General features: G+C 41.3%; 1 protein-coding gene across 2 annotated transcripts in view; it reads left to right on the forward strand.

Moving 5' to 3' along the window:
• CD109 (CD109 molecule) overlaps positions 1 to 18,979 on the forward strand; it is a 164,194-nt gene that overhangs the window by 128,717 nt on the left and 16,498 nt on the right. For both annotated transcript variants that reach the window (XM_055433780.2, XM_055433779.2), the window contains 6 exons: positions 9,518 to 9,599; positions 11,822 to 12,050; positions 13,302 to 13,467; positions 15,127 to 15,317; positions 16,486 to 16,641; positions 18,659 to 18,724. In XM_055433780.2, coding sequence (XP_055289755.2) covers positions 9,518 to 9,599; positions 11,822 to 12,050; positions 13,302 to 13,467; positions 15,127 to 15,317; positions 16,486 to 16,641; positions 18,659 to 18,724 — 890 coding nt within the window. The remainder of the gene's footprint in view (positions 1 to 9,517; positions 9,600 to 11,821; positions 12,051 to 13,301; positions 13,468 to 15,126; positions 15,318 to 16,485; positions 16,642 to 18,658; positions 18,725 to 18,979) is intronic.

Below are 18,979 nucleotides of genomic sequence, written 5' to 3' on the forward strand. Positions count from 1 at the left end.
GGTACTTGTATACTAAGACATTTCCTCTGTGATTTCCAAGTACTTATGGTCTTCATGTAATGCATCTTTGCATGTCCTCTGCCTGGACGGGCCTTCATGATCTATGAACTACGCTTGCTTGATAAAATCCACTGATTTTTAAAGTGATTCAGTCATATTTTAAATATATAAATATAGGAGCTGCTTTTTTCCAAGAGGCAAGCTTATTGGAAACAAGGTAACAGGTCTAGTTATTGTCATTATTACACAGAAATTAGTTTATGATAAACGTGTCCCTTCATAATGAGGGAACCTGGAAGAAAAGCTCACATTAAAATAATGTCTTTACTGAGTTTTCTAATTCTTAACTGTGGAAAAGTTAGCCAAATCAATAACAAGCTTGCCTTAAACTTAAAATTAAGTTTAAGCAGTGGTACCAGGGACTCTTGGTATAGTGTTCAGTTCAGTCGCTCAATCGTGTCCGACTCTTTGCGACCCCAAGAACCTCAGCACGCCAGGCCTCCCTGTCCATCACCAACTCCCGGAGTCCACCCAAACCCATGTCCACCAAGTCGGTGATCCATCCAACCATCTCATCCTCTGTCATCCCTTTTTCCTCCTCTTAATCTTTCCCAGAATCAGGGTCTTTTCCAGTGAGTCAGCTCTTCTCATCAGGTGGCCAAAGTGTTGAATTTTCAGCTTCAACATCAGTCCTTCTAATGAACACCCAGGACTGATCTCCTTTAGGATGGACAGGTTGGGTCTCCTTGCAGTCCAAGGGACTCTTGAGTCTTCTCCAACACCACAGTTCAAAAACATCAATTCTTCAGTGCTCAGCCTTCTTTATAGTCTGACTCTCACATCCATACATGACTGCTGGAAAAACTATAGCCTTGACTAGATAGACCTTTGTTGGCAAAGTAATGTCTTTGCTTTTTAATATGCTGTCTAGGTTGGTCATAACTTTCCTTCCAAGGAGCAAGTGTCTTTTAATTTCATGGCTGCAATCACCATCTGCAGTGATTTTTGGAGCCAAGAAAAGTGAAGTCAGCCAGTTTCCCCATCTATTTGCCATGAAGTGATAGGACCGGATGTCATGATCTTAGTTTTCTGAATGTTGAGCTTCAAGCCAACTTATTCACTCTCCTCTTTCACTTTCATCAAGAGGCTTTTTAGTTCCTCTTCACTTCTGCCATAAGGGTGGTGTCATTTGCATATATTTCTCCCAGCAATCTTGATTCCAGCTTGTGCTTCCTCCAGCCCAGCATTTCTCATGATGTACTCTGCATATAAGTTAAATAAGCAGGGTGACAGTATACAGCCTTGACGTACTCCTTTTCCTGTTTGGAACCAGTCTGTGGTTCCATGTCCAGTTCTAACTGTTGCTTCCTGACCTGCATATAGATTTCTCAAGAGGCAGGTCAGGTGGTCTGTTATTCCCTTCTCTTTCAGAATTTTCCACAGTTTATTGTGATCCACACAGTCAAAGGCTTTGGCATAGTGTATGCCACACTAAAATCAGGTGAGAAGTTGGTATAGTGCCATAATAGTTATAGTTAAGGAGATGAGTAAAAACTATTTTTCATAACTCTGCCTCTTTTAAAGACAAGATTCTGACTTGTATTTGAAATTTAGTTTGGCTGGTTTCAAGTAGAGAGTATGTAGGCACTAGACTGGTGCTTTATAACTTGATGTATTACATTCTCTGAGATATTCTTTGATATATTACATTCTTTGAGAGAGTGTAGAGAACAGAGGAGCCTGGCATGTTGTAGTCCATATGGTCACAAAGAGTAGGACATGACTTAGTGACTGAACAACAACAAATAAAATAAAGTGAAATATTTTAGAAAATGCCACTGATTGCATATTTTATATGTTTCTGGAATGTTGGTCATTCAAATATCAATGCTTTAAAGAGACAGAATAAGTTTTCCAGCGTGAACCATTTGGAGTGAAAGTTGCTCAGTCATATCTGACTCTTTGCGACCCCATGGACTATACAGTCCATGGGATTCTCCAGGCCAGAATACTGGAGTGGGTAGCCTTTCCCTTCTCCAAGGAATCTTCCCAACCCAGTGATCGAACCCAGGTCTTCCACATTGCAGGCAGATTCTTTACCAGCTGAGCCACAAGGGAAGCCCATTAAGGAACAATAATTTATGCCTTAAGAATTTGAGTTTCTGTCCTAGCCACTTTGCTGTGGGTTAGTATTGACAGATGCCCTAAAAAATGAACACTCCAAATCTTCAGTATCCTTTTTTTTGTTCTAAAAGGAGTTCTGGTTCCCTAGGCCTGTCCCAGCAAGGTAGGTGCCAGACTCCTGTTCCAAAGCAGCCCTGCATTGCATCTGCTGGTTGTTAGAGGGCGCAGAGCCGCCAGAGGGCAGAATGAAGAGCCCTGGAGCTGGGAGGTGGGCGTGTCCCCTGCTGCGGGAGGTGGAGCCATGGTTCTGGCCTTGGTGGTGGCTGTCAGCCCTGGGCTCTGAACCGTGCCTCCTGCTCTGGGCTGGTCCAGAGCCTTCTTTTTCCACCTGTAAGATATGGGTAAATGAGTACCCACTTCTTAGGGCTGTTTTGAAGACTGAATGAAGTATTTTAACACATAGTAGATGCCCAGGAGCTGTCAGCTGTAATATACTTAGCTGCATCTAAACTAGGAGATAGGGTCTCAGGTCAGCAAGTAAATTCTGTCTGTTCTGCCTCTAAAAACAAGCGTGACATTCCTCCACTGTCTCCATCCCAGGCTGGTGGCTTTATTCTGACACGTTGTTGCTCCCCAGCTCCTCCAGTGGCTTCCTCACTAACACTCTTTGCCAATGTGTGCACCTTCCTTTAATACAGTTTCTGTATATTTTATAATAAAAAGGATCTTTGGATGACGTCAAGATCATGAGACTTTCTTAAATTCTCCTGAGATTCCTGGCCTGGGCCTGCAGGCCCTGAGTGCACACCGGACCCTTCTTTCACTTCTGTACCTGCCCTGTCAGGACTCTGTCCCGCTTTGTCTGTGTGCTCCCAGGTCCACAGTGCTCAGGGTCTGTCTACCTGTCCGCCTTCTCCTGGGGTGCTCTCCCTGCAGAGCTTTCCAGGGCTGGCTCTTTCTGGTCATCCAGGTGGTGTTTTCCTCAAAATGGCCTTCCCTGGCCTGTTAGTAGCTCTGACTTAAATTATGCCATTTAATATATTCTTAAATTATGCCACTTAGTATATTCTTAAATTATGCCACTTAGTATATTCTTAAATTATGCCACTTAGTATATTCTTAAATTATGCCACTTAGTATATTCTTAAATTATGCCACTTAGTATATTCTTAAATTATGCCACTTAGTATATTCTTAAATTATGCCACTTAGTATATTCTTCATCACACTTGACATTATTTAGAATGTTATTGTTTTTCCCTTATCTGACTGTCTCCTGCTCTAGAAGGAAAGCTCCCTGGCAGTGGGGACTGCTTGAATCTCTTCTCCACGGGGTCACCATTTGGGCCCCTCAGTACATGCAGAATGGGTGAAGGCATTTGCATCAGCATTAACTTCGTTGGGCTTTAGGTTGATCATCCTAATGTGGAGGTTGAGTCTAGAAGATCTCTCAGGTGTTTCCACAATGCATGGTTATTTCTAAACAGTACAGGGTCTACCTGGCTCTGGCAGGTTTTTATGAACTAGGAAATGTGACTAGGGATTTGAACCTGTTACCTTTTGAGCTGGTGAAGTGGCTGATGGGAATCAGTCCTGCTGTTGTTCATTCGCTCAGTCGTGTCTGACTCTTCGTGGCTCCATGGAGTGCAGCACGCCAGGCCTCCCTGTCCTTCACTGTCTCCTGGAGCTTGCTCAAACCCATGTCTACTGAGTTGGTGATGCCATCCAACCATCTCATCCTCTGTCGTCCCCTTCTCCTCCTGCCTTTAATCTTTCCCAGCATCAGGGTCTTTTCAAATGAGTCAGCTCTTCGCATCAGGTGGCCAAAGTATTGGAGTTTCAGCTTCAGCATCAGTCCTTCCAGTGAATGTTCAGGATTGATTTGCTTTCGGATGGACTGGTGTGATCTCCTTGTAGTCCAAGGGACTCTCTAGAGTCTTCTCCAGTGAGCTCCTCAAAAATGCATCTTTTCACATGATGGACGAAATTATATTAGTTTTAAAGTAGTGGACAAAAACTTCCTGGTGTCATGATTTGCATTATGAGATCAGTGCTTCATTTCAGAGACTCTGTTTTTCCTTTTGCTATCATGTTTGCCAAAGTTTTAAAAAATATGCCATAGTTGTTTTAATTTTTATAAGGGATTAAACTGGCTTTGACACAAGTCATGATTATGTTATTCAATATCATTTGTGAACAGTGCATGGTTTTCCTTAAATCATGCTTGGCCCAGGAGCCCTGTGACCTAACCCTGTATTTTTTTTTTTTTTTTGGTCTAAACAATAGCTACATCATTGAATGAAGTATCTTTTACTGTCAAAAAGAAAAATAGAATCATAAAATGAAAACTTGCTCAAATATTTAAATTGTAGTTCCTGCAACTCAGTTTTTCAAGTAAGACTCAGACCAAACTTAGTTGAAAACACATTATATTTTCTCTGTTGAAATAAAGACAGGGAATAATAGGTTTCAGAACTCTGATGCTGCATTTGGCCTTCACAAGAACGGCTAGAGGCAATAGTGAAGATGCTGAAAAGAAAACGTTGGTGAAGTTCTCACTGTCCATTTCATGTCAGAAAGAGTAAGGAAGTTGATAACAAATACTTTTCTTTTAGTATAGAGAATATTTTAATCAGTTTTTTATATTTTGGCCAGAGAAAGATATTGATACAGCCACAAACAGCTGATGTTACTTCTTTTATTTGTATGTAATTGTGACACTTGTGATAAACTAAGACAAATTATGTTTAGAACTTTTCTATGTGCTTCTGTGAGTGGTACTTTCCTCTTTATTATGATAAACTGTAAATATTTTACATTCATGACTATTGCAAAGAAAATTCATGACCCACAATGTATGTATCTTGTCCGACCCTTTATAAACAACAGATCATGCATCATTAAATTTTAGAAGCGTCTGTTAATTCTGATTATATATTACTTTTTAATACAAGAGCTATTCATAAAACTATGAACTTAAAGGCAACACTCTTATTTCCTCCTAAACTTTTGGAGAAAACCATGTTTTTTCCTTTCACCTGGAGATGAAAAGCTTCCGATTTAGGTGACTACCCTGGAACGCTGAATTACTATACTAACAATAAAGCTTGCAGCCAAGCAAGCGGTCTGTTTCTCTTATGTCACTGGATGGCCTGGAGGCCAGGTAGCCGTGGGTTCTCTCATGAAGCGTGGGTGGCTTCCGATGGGGAAGGATGCCTCGCCGGAGATCCACGTGGTTCTAGTTCCGTCTTTTGCCCAGGAAGCAGAGCTGGAGGTTTGGAGCCTCAGTTCAGTTCAGTTCAGTTCAGTCGCTCAGTCGTGTCCGACTCTCCGCGACCCCATGAATCACAGCACGCCAGGCCTCCCTGTCCATCACCAACTCCCGGAGTACACTCAAACTCATGTCCACAGAGTCAGTGATGCCATCCAGCCATCTCATTCTCTGTCGTCCCCTTCTCCTCCCGCCCCCAACCTTTCCCAGCATCAGAGTCTTTTCCAGTGAGTCAACTCGTCGCATGAGGTGGCCAAAGTATTGGAGTTTCAGCTTTAGCATCAGTCCCTCCAATGAACATCCAGGATTGATCTCCTTTAGAATGGACTGGTTGGATCTCCTTGCAGTATAAGGGACTCTCAAGAGTCTTCTCCAACACCACAGTTCAAAAGCATCGATTCTTCGGCGATCAGCTTTCTTCACAGTCCAACTCTCACATCCATACATGACCACGGGAAAAACCATTGCCTTGACTAGACGGACCTTGGTTGGCAAAGTAATGTCTCTGCTTTTTAATATACTATCAAGGTTGGTCATAACTTTCCTTCCAAGGAGCAAGCGTCTTTTAATTTCATGGCTGCAATCAGCATCTGCGGTGATTTTGGAGCCCAAAAAAACAAAGTCTGACACTGTTTCCACTGTTTTTCCATCTATTTCCCATGAAGTGATGGGACCAGATGCCATGATCTTTGTTTTCTGAATGTTGAGCTTCAAGCCAACCTTTTCACTCTCCTCTTTCACTTTCATCAAGAGGCCTTTGAGTTCCTCTTCACTTTCTGCCATAAGGGTGGTATCATCTGCATATCTGAGGTTATTGATATTTCTCCCGGCAATCTTGATTCCAGCTTGTGCTTCTTCCAGCCCAGCGTTCCTCATGATGTACTCTGCATATAAGTTAAATAAGCAAGGTGACAATATACAACCTTGACGTACACCTTTTCCTATTTGGAACCAGTCTGTTGTTCCATGTCCAGTTCTGACTGTTGCTTCCTGACCTGCATACAGGTTTCTCAAGAGGCAGGTCAGGTGGTCTGGGATTCCCATCTCTTTCAGAATGTTCCACAGTTTATTGTGATCAACACAGTCAAAGGCTTTGGCATAGTCAATGAAGCAGAAATAGATGTTTTTCTGAAACTCTCTTGCTTTCTCCATGATCCAGCGGATGTTGGCAATTTGATCTCTGGTGCCTCTGCCTTTTCTAAAACCTGCTTGAACATCTGGGAGTTCACGGTTTACATACTGCTGAAGCCTGGCTTGGAGAATTTTGAGCATGACTTTACTAGCGTGTGAGATGAGTGCAATTGTGCGGTAGTTTGAGCATTCTTTGGCATTGCCTTTCTTTGGGATTGGAATGAAGACTGACCTCTTCCAGTCCTGTGGCCACTGCTGAGTTTTCCAAATCTGCTGGCATATTGAGTGCAGCACTTTCACAGCATCATCTTTCAAGACTTGAAATAGCTCCACTGGAATTCCATCACCTCCACTAGCTTTGTTCGTAGTGATGCTTTCTAAGGCCCACTTGACTTCACATTCCAAGATGTCTGGCTCTAGGTCGGTGATCACATTATCGTGACTATCTTGGTCGTGAAGATCTTTTTTGTACAGTTCTTCTGTGTATTCCTGCCACCTCTTCTTAATATCTTCTGCTTCTGTTAGGTACATACCATTTCTGTCCTTTATCGCGCCCATCTTTGCATGAAATGTTCCCTTGGAATCTCTAATTTTCTTGAAGAGGTCTCTTGTTTTTCCTATTCTGTTGTTTTCCTCTATTTCTTTGCATTGATCACTGAGGAAGGCTTTCTTATCTCTCCTTGCTATTCTTTGGAACTCTGCATTCAGATGCTTATATCTTTCCTTTTCTCCTTTGCTTTTTGCCTCTCTTCTTTTTACAGCTATTTGTAAGGCCTCCTCAGACAGCCATTTCGCTCTTTTGCATTTCTTTTCCATGGGGATGGTCTTGGTCCCTGTCTCCTGTACAATGTCACGAACCTCCGTCCAGAGTTCATCAGGCACTCTATCAATCAGATCTAGTCCCTTAAATCTATTTCTCACTTCCACTGTATAATCATAAGGGATTTGATTGAGGTCATATCTGAATGGTCTAGTGGTTTTCCCTACTTTCTTCAATTTAAGTCTGAACTTCGCAATAAGGAGTTCATGATCTGAGCCACAGTCAGCTCCTGGTCTTGTTTTCGCTAACTGTATACAGCTTCTCCATCTTTGGTTGCAAAGAATATAATCAATCTGATTTCGGTGTTGACCATCTGGTGATGTCCATGTGTAGAGTCTTCTCTTGTGTTGTTGGAAGAGGGTGTTTGCTATGACCAGTGCATTCTCTTGACAAAACTCTATTAGCCTTTGCCCTGCTTCATTCCGTGCTCCAAGGCCAAATTTGCCAGTTACTCCAGGTGTTTCTTGACTTCCTACTTTTGCATTCCAGTCCCCTAGAATGAAAAGGACATCTTTTTTGGGTGTTAGTTCTAAAAGGTCTTGTGGAGCCTCAGTCTCACCTAAACCAGCTCAGGAGATGTGCTTCATGCCTGGAGACTATCTGCGAGTCAGCCCCGCCTCTGGGCTGGCTGCTTCTGGCAAAAGAGCTGTGCCAGTTGTTGCTATTAATGGCGATGGTCGGCGGTCAGCCGCCTGAGGGGTAATTTCCCTAAGCGCCGATCTCATCTCTCCGGAGGGTTCACAGGAACCCATCCTGGAACTGCCGCTGATGTGACTCAGGCGAGGCACTTGGTCCTTCCCTCAGGTTGCTCCATCTTCCCACAGAAGCACCTCCTCTAGTGCTGGAGGGACCCGGAGCATCCCTTCCCTTTTTCCCCCTTTCTTTCTGTGATAGTTTCAGGCAAACAGGGAAGAGACTCAGCCATACATATACATGTATACATTCTCCCTGGAACTCCACTCCCATCCAGGCCGCCATGTAACAGTGAGCAGAGTTCCATGTGCTATGCAGTAGGTCCTTGTCGGTTGTTATACTGGGCGAAGTAAGTCAGACAAAGAAAGAGAAATAGCATATGACATCCCTTATATGTGGAATCTAAAAAGAAATGATACAAACGAACTTATTTACAAAGCAGGAACAGACTTATAGAGAACGAACTTATGGTCCCTGGGGGGAGGGGTGGCAGGAAAGGACTTTTCATATATTAATTATTGAAAAAGCTCAGTGAATTAGTAGCAAGCAGCAGCTTTGGAAACAGATTAACCTTGGCTAGTGCCTAACTTCAGTGCCTACCAGTGTGTGACCTTGCACATTACCTATTCTGAGTTCCTGTCTCTTCGTCTCTAAAAACTGGGATAATCATAGAGTTGTGGGAGTACCAGAGTAATACCTGTAAAGGGCTTTGACCAGTTCCTGACACACAGTCAGTGTTGGATAACTTACTTATCATAATATTTCGTATTAAGTTGGGCTTCCCTGGTGTCTCAGACAGTAAAGAATCCGCGTGCAATGAGGGAGACCTAGGTTCAGTCCCTGGGTCGGCAAAATCCCCTGGAGAAGGGAATGGCAACCCACTCCAATATTCTTGCCTGGAGAATACCATGGACAGAGGAGCCTGGTGGGCTACAGTCCATGGGGTCGCAAAGAGTTGGACATGACTGAAGCAGCTTAGCGTACAAGCATTGAAACCATTGTAGTTAACGCCAGACTTAAATATTCCACTTTTTAATTTACTTGCTTTATTTTTTTAAAAAAATATTTATTTATTTATTTGACTGTACTAAGTCTTTGTTGCGGCGTGTGGGATCTAGTTCCCTGATCAGGAAAGGATCACTCCCTCTGCACTGGGAGTGCAGAGTCTTAGCTGATGGAGCACCAGGAGAGTCCCTAATTTACTTGCTTTCGAATGGCTAGAAATATTGGCTGTGTTAATGGTATTCTGACTTTACTCCAGTTTGAGGCTATCTCAGTTCTTAATTGTACATTCTACTTGGAAAGTCCTGATGTTCTTAACCTCCCACAGTACATAATATGGAAAATATTCAGCGTTATTTGATTTCATATCTTCTTTCCCATTGTCTGCCCATGACTCCTCAATATGAAGTCATGGTTAGAAGCTTCCATTCCTTGCGTAACTTGATTACGCTGATGATCTGTTTTGTTGTCTTCAGGTTACCAGAGAGAACTGCTCTATCAGAGGGAAGATGGCTCTTTCAGTGCTTTCGGGAATGATGACCCTTCTGGAAGCACTTGGTAGGTGTTTCTGCTAGTGGAACAAGTCCATGTCACGGAATGGACTCTTACTAGGTCATGATGGCCATGCAACTGACAGATGAATCTCTGTATCTCCTTGGAGCCTGTGTTTTCCAGAGCCTGAATTTAAAAGAGATTCTCTCTTTCAAATATGGCTTTAAAACACTAATAAATCAGATACTTTTATTTAGAAAAGATAAGCCATAAATTCTTTCTTTTCTCTTTTTGGTGGGAAAAGCAGCAATAAAATAGTTTATGATGATGGTGCAGCTGGCAAGAAAAATTGCTTAGAAATACAGGGTATTGGGACATAGTTCTTTTAAGATTTTTTTAAAGATCAGTTTTAAAAATTCTTTATTTATTTATTTATTGGCCTCACTGCACGGAATGTGGGATCTTTTTTCCCCGACCGGAGATTGAACCCATACGCCTTGCAGTGGATGCTCAGAGTTTTAACCACTGGACCACTTGGGGAGTCCAGTTTTTTATTTGTTTTTAATCATAGACAATTCAACATGAATTTTGTGGTAATACAGTGAATGTAGTTTCTTAAGGTTATTTTCTTGTGAAAAAAAAGTGAAGTGGTTAAATAATGAACATTCAGAGTTTCCTCCAGAATGAAAACTCTGTGTGGCTGATTTTGAATGATTGCTCTCTTCTTGAACTATCTTCAACTTCGTTTACATTCAGCAAAAGACAGGCTAATTGTATCAGTAGAGTTAGTTAAAGTGTGCTGTGGTAAAGACCTCCTAAATCTCAGTAGTTGATTAGCAAACGTTGTGCGCATGCTGCATTTCCACTGTGGGTCGCCAGGGGGCTCTGCATCTTTGTTTCAGCCACTATCTCCCTGTCTCACCCAGAGCCTCCAGGCTTGCTGCAGTCTGGGGACAAAAGGCTGGGATATCCAGTACTGGCAGTTAAAAGCTTCAGCCTATGTGTAAGATTTCTTATCACTTTATCGTGATCAGAGCTGGTCCTGGGGCCATGCCTAACTTCATGGGGGCCTGGAAGTGAATTCTTCTGCATACCCAAAGTTAAAGAGAACTGCATCATATTGAATATTAGTAATATTTACCACACTAAATCTCTTATAGGATAAAACGGATCTGCTTCAGATTTTCTTTTGGCATGAGTCAGGATGTAGATCCATTAATAGAAAAGTTTCAGTGTTTTATTGCTTGATGTTCTTTTCACCTCAATATTTAGTGTTCTGTAGCGAGACTGGCATACTTTTTCTTTAAAGGGTCAGATAGTAAATATGCTAGGCATTGTCGGCTACATAGAACCTCAGTTGCATGTTTTTTCTTCTTCCCTTCACCCTCTCTTCCTTTCTCCTTAAAAAAAAGACTGTTTCAGGTGGAGGGTAGGGGTGGGAAGCGGAGAAGGCAATGGCAAGCCACTCCAGTACTCTTGCCTAGAAAATCCCGTGGATGGAGGAGCCTGGTAGGCTGCAGTCCATGGGCTCGCTACGAGTCGGACACGACTGAGTGACTTCACTTTCACTTTTCACTTGCACACATTGGAGAAGGAAATGGCAACCCACTCCAGTGTTCTTGTCTGCAGAATCCCAGGGACGGGGGAGCCTGGTGGGCTGCCGTCTATGGGGTCACACAGAGTTGGACACGACTGAAGTGACTTAGCAGCAGGGGTGGAAAGAAGTACATATAAGAAGTCTGGACTGTATTTGGCCCAGACAGTATTGGCCCATAGACTGTAATTTGCTGATTCCTGTCCTGTAGGATAGAAATATCCATTTGCTCTACTTAAAAGTACTACGGTTTGACTGTGGATTAAGCATACTTCATCCATTGCTTTAGGGTTGAACCAAATGTGCAATGAGATCTTCCTAGGTAAATACCCAGAACAGTCCACAGGTGAATAACCTTGGACAGTTTATTTAACTCTCTCCGAGTTTCAGATTCTCAGTCTATAAAATAATTAGGTGGGATGAGATGATTTCCAGGTTCTTTACCAACTCTGTTATTTTGTGAGTTGACCTGGAATTTCCCTGCCACACTTATGGGAAACTATGCCCACTGCCTGGCTGAGTTACTTTGTGTCTCTTGGTTGTTTTCTGTCCATTTGTTGCTTTTTCAGTGATTGGCCCTTTGAAGAATCTTTTGATGGGGGAAAAGTGTTATTGTTGGTGTTTTCTTGCTTGGTATAATTTGGAGGACTTTATAAAGTGTATTTTATGTAATTTTCCCCCCCTTTTCATGAAGGTTGTCAGCTTTTGTTTTAAGATGTTTCCTTGAAGCTGATCCTTACATAGACATTGATCAGAATGTGTTACACAGAACATATACTTGGCTCAAAGGACATCAGAAATCCAACGGTGAATTTTGGGAGCCAGGAAGAGTGATCCACAGTGAGATTCAAGGTGGCAATAAAGGTCCTATAACTCTTACGGCTTATATTGTGACTTCTCTCCTGGGATATAAAAAGTATCAGGTATTTAATCTTTAATAAATAATGGGTGGGAAATCACAAGATAGGTAGGTCTTGATGGGTCAGATACATGTCTGGAAATGTAAAGAATTTCACAATATTCCATCACATTTGAAGTCTTGAACTGGAGTACTCTTTTGCTTTGCATTTGTGGACACATTCCAACAGCTGAGAATGAAAATATCAACCCACTCTTTTGAGTAAACTAAGAGAATTCTAAAAATGCTTTGTAATATTAAGTGTTCTTATTATTGGTAAGATAAGTCAATACATATTTTATCATTGGAAAGTTAATTTTTTAGAGGACAGAAAGTTCTTCAGAATTTGGAAATGTGTTCTAGCAAACTTAGATTGTAAATGATTTTTATTTCTAAAATACCCTGGAGCAATTATAATGTCTATTAATTTAGTAAAAAGTACAGGCATGTGTGCTAAGTAGCTTCAGTCTTGTCTGGCTCTTTGTGACCCCATGGATTATAACCCATTAGGCTTCTCTGTCCATGGGATTCTCCAGACAGGAATACTGGAGTGGGTTGCTATGCCCTCCTCCAGGGGATCTCCCCGCCCAGGGATCGGATTTGCATGTCTTATGTCTCCTGTATTGGCAGGCGGGTTCTTTATTACTAGTGCCACCTGGGAAGCCCCAGTAAAAAGTACACCCACACTCTGAAAAACATGTTAAGTGGGCATGGATGTCTGGGTGAGGATGGGTGTGCCCCAAAAGCTATGCAAATCAGCTTAATTTTGCTCCAGAGCTGTCTCAGTGATTGATGCCTTTTACTGCTTATTGCCAACTGCAAATGATCAAAAGCAGCCATTCTCAATATTAAGCTCCTGCAGTTTTCCTAGCCTCGTACTAGGCATGTAGGATATAACCTTTCCTCTCAATTTAGAGCTTCAGCACCTGAGATCACATATGTGAAGTATCTTTCTCAGGATACATTTTATGTCCTTGTCTTAGTTTATGATAGTCAACGGGAGAAACACAGGCAAAAGCACCACTTCTTAATTTTTATTCCCTTTACAGAATGGTGCCTGTTTGCTTGTAAAACCTGAAAAGTGGTATTATTTTCAAAATACATGGCAGATCTTTAATTGTCAGTGATCAGGGGTGATTTCCATTGTCTAGGACAAAGTCAGGTGCTTAATAGACACTGAAATTGTTTTTGAATGAATGTTTGAAAATACTTTTTATATAAATATGTGTGTGGTGACAGATTATGTTCAATAGTAAAATGTGTATTTTCTTTCCAGCCTAATATTGATGTGCAGGAGTCTATCAACTTTTTGGAGTCTGAATTCGATAGGGGAATTTCTGACAATTACACCCTGGCACTTGTAACTTATGCACTGTCATCTGGGAGGAGCCCTAAAGCCAAGGAAGCTTTGGATATGCTGACTTGGAGAGCAGAACAAGAAGGTAAAGTGTGTAACTCCTGTGCATTGTGAAATGTGTGCATGATATGAAAAAGTTTTGTACACCAGATATGAAGGTGATTACACTTACATCTGAATGGGATAAAAATGAGATGCAGGTAAAATCATGATGGGTTGACACGGTCACCCTGCTAGGGTTTTCTAGAGAGTTTCGTGCCTTGGGTGTTTCCTTCTTTTAGACATGTTCTGCCATGTGTCTGTTACGCGTCGAGTTGTCTGATGCCATTTCTGGTTTTGTGGCCTTGAGTGATCATTAAGGCTATGGTTTTTGGAAAGACCTGGGCTCAAATTCTGGTTACCTTTCTGAGCTTCAGTTTCCCTGTCTGTCAGAGGGGAATAACACCTCAAGATTGGTGTGAGGATTAAATGAGATAATGTGCAGGTCTTACCACGTAGCAAGTGTTCAAAAATGTGAATTAAAACACTAATAGAAATGCAAATATCAGAAATGCCATTAGCAAGCTGTGTGTGTGATCTTTTAACAGTTTTGGAATGAGCATTGCTTGTGGGCTACAACAGGACAAAAAGCACACATGCTATTACTTCCCAAATGGCCTCTATAGTCAGGGATGTGTTGTATGTGTGTGTGTGTGGTGAAGGGGATGGGGTGGGCAAAAATAATTTTAGGTGATGTTGACTGATTTTGAATCTCTTTGAATTCAAAACAGGCTAATTATGGAAAGTGCTTTAGCAGCTTCTGAGACTGTGAAAAATATTGTGTTATTATTAGCTGTGTGTGTGTCCTCAATCGTGTCTGACTCTTGGTGACCCCATGGACTGTAGCCTTCCCAGGCTCTTCTGTCCATGGGATTTCCCGAGCAAGAATACTGGAGCAGGTTGTCGTTTCCTCCTCCAGGGGATCTTTCCAACCCAGGGATCGAACCCAAGTCGTTAGCAGTAATTTAGGTTAAATCCTGATTACCTATTGCAGTGCTGGGGACTAGATGATTTATTGCATAGCGGCTGAAGTAGTCCTTGACATTTCTGCTTCTCTGCTTGTCTAAGTGATTACCTTCCACTCAAATGTAATCGTCATCTAAATGGTAATATTTGAGAGAAGAGGGAGTGGGTACTAAGTAGGATGTTTCTCCTGGGGGCTAGCAGGACTATCTCTAGGAAGATTGTTGAGCTGACCAGGGTCTCTCATTTTTTTCTTGGGGTCTTGGATTTTGAACTTACAACACTAACTTTCAGATAATGGAAAAAGGATTGTTTCCCAGAATGTTAGAGCTGCTTAATGGCAGATTCCCAGAATAAGTTTTTTTCCAATGTGTCCGAAAATATTTTGGGATGGTCTGGAGTATACTAGGGTTTTTTCAAAAAATTTGTAGCTGTTTAGTCTTGAGCCAAACATATGGAATTTATCTTGGGAAAATATTTTCATCAAAATGTCCTCAAATATAAGTAATAGGAAAAAGGATGAAAATTTATAAATTTTAATAAGTTTAAGAAGAGACATATTTATTTGTGTGTGTGTGTGTGTGATTATACATATATTTGCTTGGCAGAAAAATAAACATGTATAGAAATATGTGTACTTTTATGCTAGTCAAGGAGAACTTGGACCAGTGTAGGAATGTTCAGTGGTATTGAGTGTAATTTTTCTGTAGCTGGCCTGACTGTCACTGCTTTTCTCCTGCAGGAGGTCTGCAATTCTGGGTGTCATTGGTGTCCAGATTGTCTGAGTCCTGGCAGCCACGCTCGCTGGATATTGAAGTTGCAGCCTATGCACTGCTCTCACATTTCTTGCAGCATCAGGTTCCTGAGGGAATTCCGATTATGAGGTGGCTGAGCAGGCAGAGAAATAGCTTGGGAGGTTTTGCGTCTACGCAGGTGAGTGATGATCGCTTTCAATTTCTTTAGCTATCTGTCTCTATAAATATAAACTACATATATGTAAAACTGACTCTGCTCTGCTGTGGTTAGTCATGCCTGATCCTTTGCAACCCCATGGACTGTAGCCTGCCAAGCTCCTCTATCCATGGGGATTCTCCAAGCAAGAATACTGGAGTGGGTTGTCATGGCCTCCTCCAGGGTATCTTCCCAACCAGGGATCAAACCCAGGTCTCCTGCATTGCAGGCAGATTCTTTACCATCTGAGCCACAAGGGAAGTCCAAAAATACTGGAGTGGGTAGCCTATCCCTTCTCTAGGGGAACTTCCTGACCCAGGAATTGAACCAGGGCCTCCTGCGTTGTAGGCGGATTCTTTACCAGCTGAGCTATCAGGGAAGCCCAAAACTAATTATATACAAAATTAAATGTATATGTTGTTCAGCTGTTCAGTCATGTCTGACTCTTTGTGAGCCCATGGACTGCAGCATGCTAGGCCTCCCTGTCCCTCACTATCTCCCGAAGTTGGCCCAAGTTCATGTCCATTGAATCGGTGATGCCATCCAACCATCTCACCCTCTGCTGCTCTCTTTTCCTTTTGCCTTCAATCTTTCCCAGCATCAGGGTCTTTTCCAGTGAATTGACTCTTCACATCAGTTGGCCAGAGTACTGGAGCTTCAGTATCAGCATTAGTCTTTCCAATGAGTGTTCAGGGTTGATTTATTTTAGGATTGACTGGTTTGATATATATGTATATTTTTTTACTGTATATATATACACACACTATATGTGGTTCCTTTTTTTTCATGACTTCATAAAATATATGGCAGTTTAAAAGTTTAGTAACTTTAAAGGCTTAAGTTGTTAATTTTTTCCCATCATTGATACAGGCAGCATATCTGATGCTCATATAGGATAAATTAGTTCCCTGTCGTAGTAGCCATTCTCCACCTGTGGTATCTGGCACAGTAGGATCTCCGCTGTAGTCAGCAGATGTTTTCTGAGTCTTTCCTGTATCCAGGTCAACCAAATTCAAAGGTGGACCTAGGCGAGCTCCTCACCCAAGAAAGGTGGATGAGTATGTAATGGTATCCTAAACATTACTGAAATTTACTTTTTGGAAGCCTTAATATATGCTTATGTGCACAAATCTCTTTTACCCCGCAACAGGACACCATTGTGGCCTTGAAGGCCCTCTCTGAATTTGCAGCTTTAATGAATGTAGAAGAGACAAATATCCAAGTGACTGTAGAGGGGCCCAGTTCACCGAGTCCTGTGACATTTGTGATCGACACACAGAAGCGCTTTCTCCTCCAGATGGCAGAGGTGTGGACGAGGGGCTGGTTATCTGACTATCGGTGTAGATGATCCCTTCTGCTAATGATTTCCTTTCTGTTGACTTCAACAAAGACTTGTTCCTAGAGCTCTGTCCTGACAGGAAGGAGTACCCTCCTGTGGTTGAATTTGCTGAGCGGGGAAGGGAGAAAGGGATGAGAACTTTGCAAAGATTTGGAAAAGGTGAAAGCATGGGTCCTGTCGCATTGGGAGGTGAATGGATACCCTTTGAGCTCCTACTCTTTGCAGACCCTGTGCCAGCTTTATGTGTGCTATATTGTATTTACTTTTCAAACCAAGACTAAGAAGCAAGTACTTTTATCCCCACTGTACATATTATAAAACTGAGGCTAAGGGAGTTTAAGTTACTTGCCCACAATCATGTTGCTAGTAACATTAGAGCTAAAATTTGACCCCATTGTTTCAAAGACCATGTTCCTTTTGGTTGGACCACATTCCTCTTAGGAGTTGATCGAACCAGTAGTAGAATTTTTTCCTTAAAAATGGGATAAAGGACTGTGCTAGACCCTAACTTTATCCCCTTGGCTAACCTTGCAGGAAGTTGAGGGTAATGGAGGAAAGCAGTAACTTCAAGACTAGAACCTGAGGGAGAAAGGGTGAAGGAAAGGAAAAGGAAGGAATAGTGTTGGCCCAGGTCAGTGATGGCATGCCACTGTGTTCAGAAAGGCCAGGGACTTGGATGCCAAGGGAGGCTTGAGGAGGAAGGGATGACTCTGTTGCTTGTCTTTCTTGATTCAGCCCCTACAGAAGGGCTTCCATAGCACTAACGTGCACTCCCTCTGCCTTCCCCTCTTTTACCTTCTTTACCCATAACTTTTGACTTGTGGGGCTGTGTAAAGTTCTTTTTATTTTTTTTACTTATACCCCAAAATACACTTTGTTAATCTTGTATCAGTACTGGACTGTTCTCAACTTCTTGCTTTTAATCTCCTACCATGCCTGATCCAGGTCTAAAGAAAATACTTATTTACTGTTTAACATTTGTGGGAGGAAGTAAGTGAGTGGGGAAGGAAGGAGGATTTTATTGACTTGAAAAATAATTGTGTGAAGCCTTCTGTTACACACAAGATGAAGCAGCAATTTGATTCATGTGAACTTTTGATTAAATAGGGTAGAGGAAAAAACACAGAGTCTGTTTAGGCATTATGGAGAGTAATTGTTTGAACTGTATTTTTCTTTATTGAATATGTATTTTTTATTTGTTGAACGATAACATTTCAGGCTATGGAATGCTTAATTTCCATGATGCTAATTAAAACCAGCACATATATATTTAAGTGATTTGTCTAGACAAAGAAATAGACAAGCTGCTATCTGTTCTTTTTTAATGGAATAATCAGTTCTCTTCAGTTTAAAAAAAAAGAAAAAGAATTGCTTACAGCTTGCTAATAATCATTATTATTTTATGGATTCTTGTTTATCTAATTTTCATATGTCTGAAGGTAATTTAAACTATGAACAGAAATTAGTAACGTTTTTAAAGACATTGATCATGATTCTGTATATTTACATATCAATGAAATTACTTGTAGAAAAGTATTTTTAACTGTCAAACATATATAAGGTATTTTGTCATAGTAATTATTATTTATCATCATCAAAATTGATCTTCATAGTGACCTGTGTAAAAGAAGTCCTTTTTTTAAATTAAATTTTTTAAAGACTTTTTATTGGAGTATAATTGCTTTACAATGCTATGTTAGTTTCTGTTGTACAACAAAGTGAATTAGCTACATGGGTACATATATCCCCTCCCTCTTGAGCTTCTCCCTGCAGCAATCTCACTCTAGGTTATCACAGACCTAGCTGGGCTTCCTGTGCTGTGCAGCAGCTTCCTACTAGCTGTGTATTTTCCATGTAAAGTTGCTAGAGCTTTAGCGTGCAGACAGCTCACACTCCTGATGAGGGAAGACAGTGGTCTGTGCTGGTTGGGAGGGCCTGGATATGGATACTTAGCCTTATTTACTTTTTTCCCACTTTTATTCAGCTTGCTGTAGTACAGCCAACTGCAGTTAATATTTCTGCAAATGGTTTTGGATATGCTATTTGTCAGGTATGTAATAATGTTTATTTATTTTTTTGTTAAATATGACTTGCTGTAATAATTCTTTGGTTTGAGGCACTGATAAATCTTTAACTTAGATGACAAAATTATTAAAGATTTATTTCCATGACAGCAAAATAAATCACTATCTTTAATAAAAAGTATTAGAGCTGTTACTAGCTAGTGAGTAGACTAGCAACTCTATGACTTGATAATTGTCAGAAGAATATTTCTTGAGTATTAAATACTTTTTGAGGTGAGGGC

Source organism: Moschus berezovskii, chromosome 10 (genome assembly GCF_049115385.1).
Source record: "Moschus berezovskii isolate FMDL1 chromosome 10, NW_MosBer_1.0, whole genome shotgun sequence".
NCBI classification, from domain to species: Eukaryota; Metazoa; Chordata; class Mammalia; order Artiodactyla; family Moschidae; genus Moschus; species Moschus berezovskii.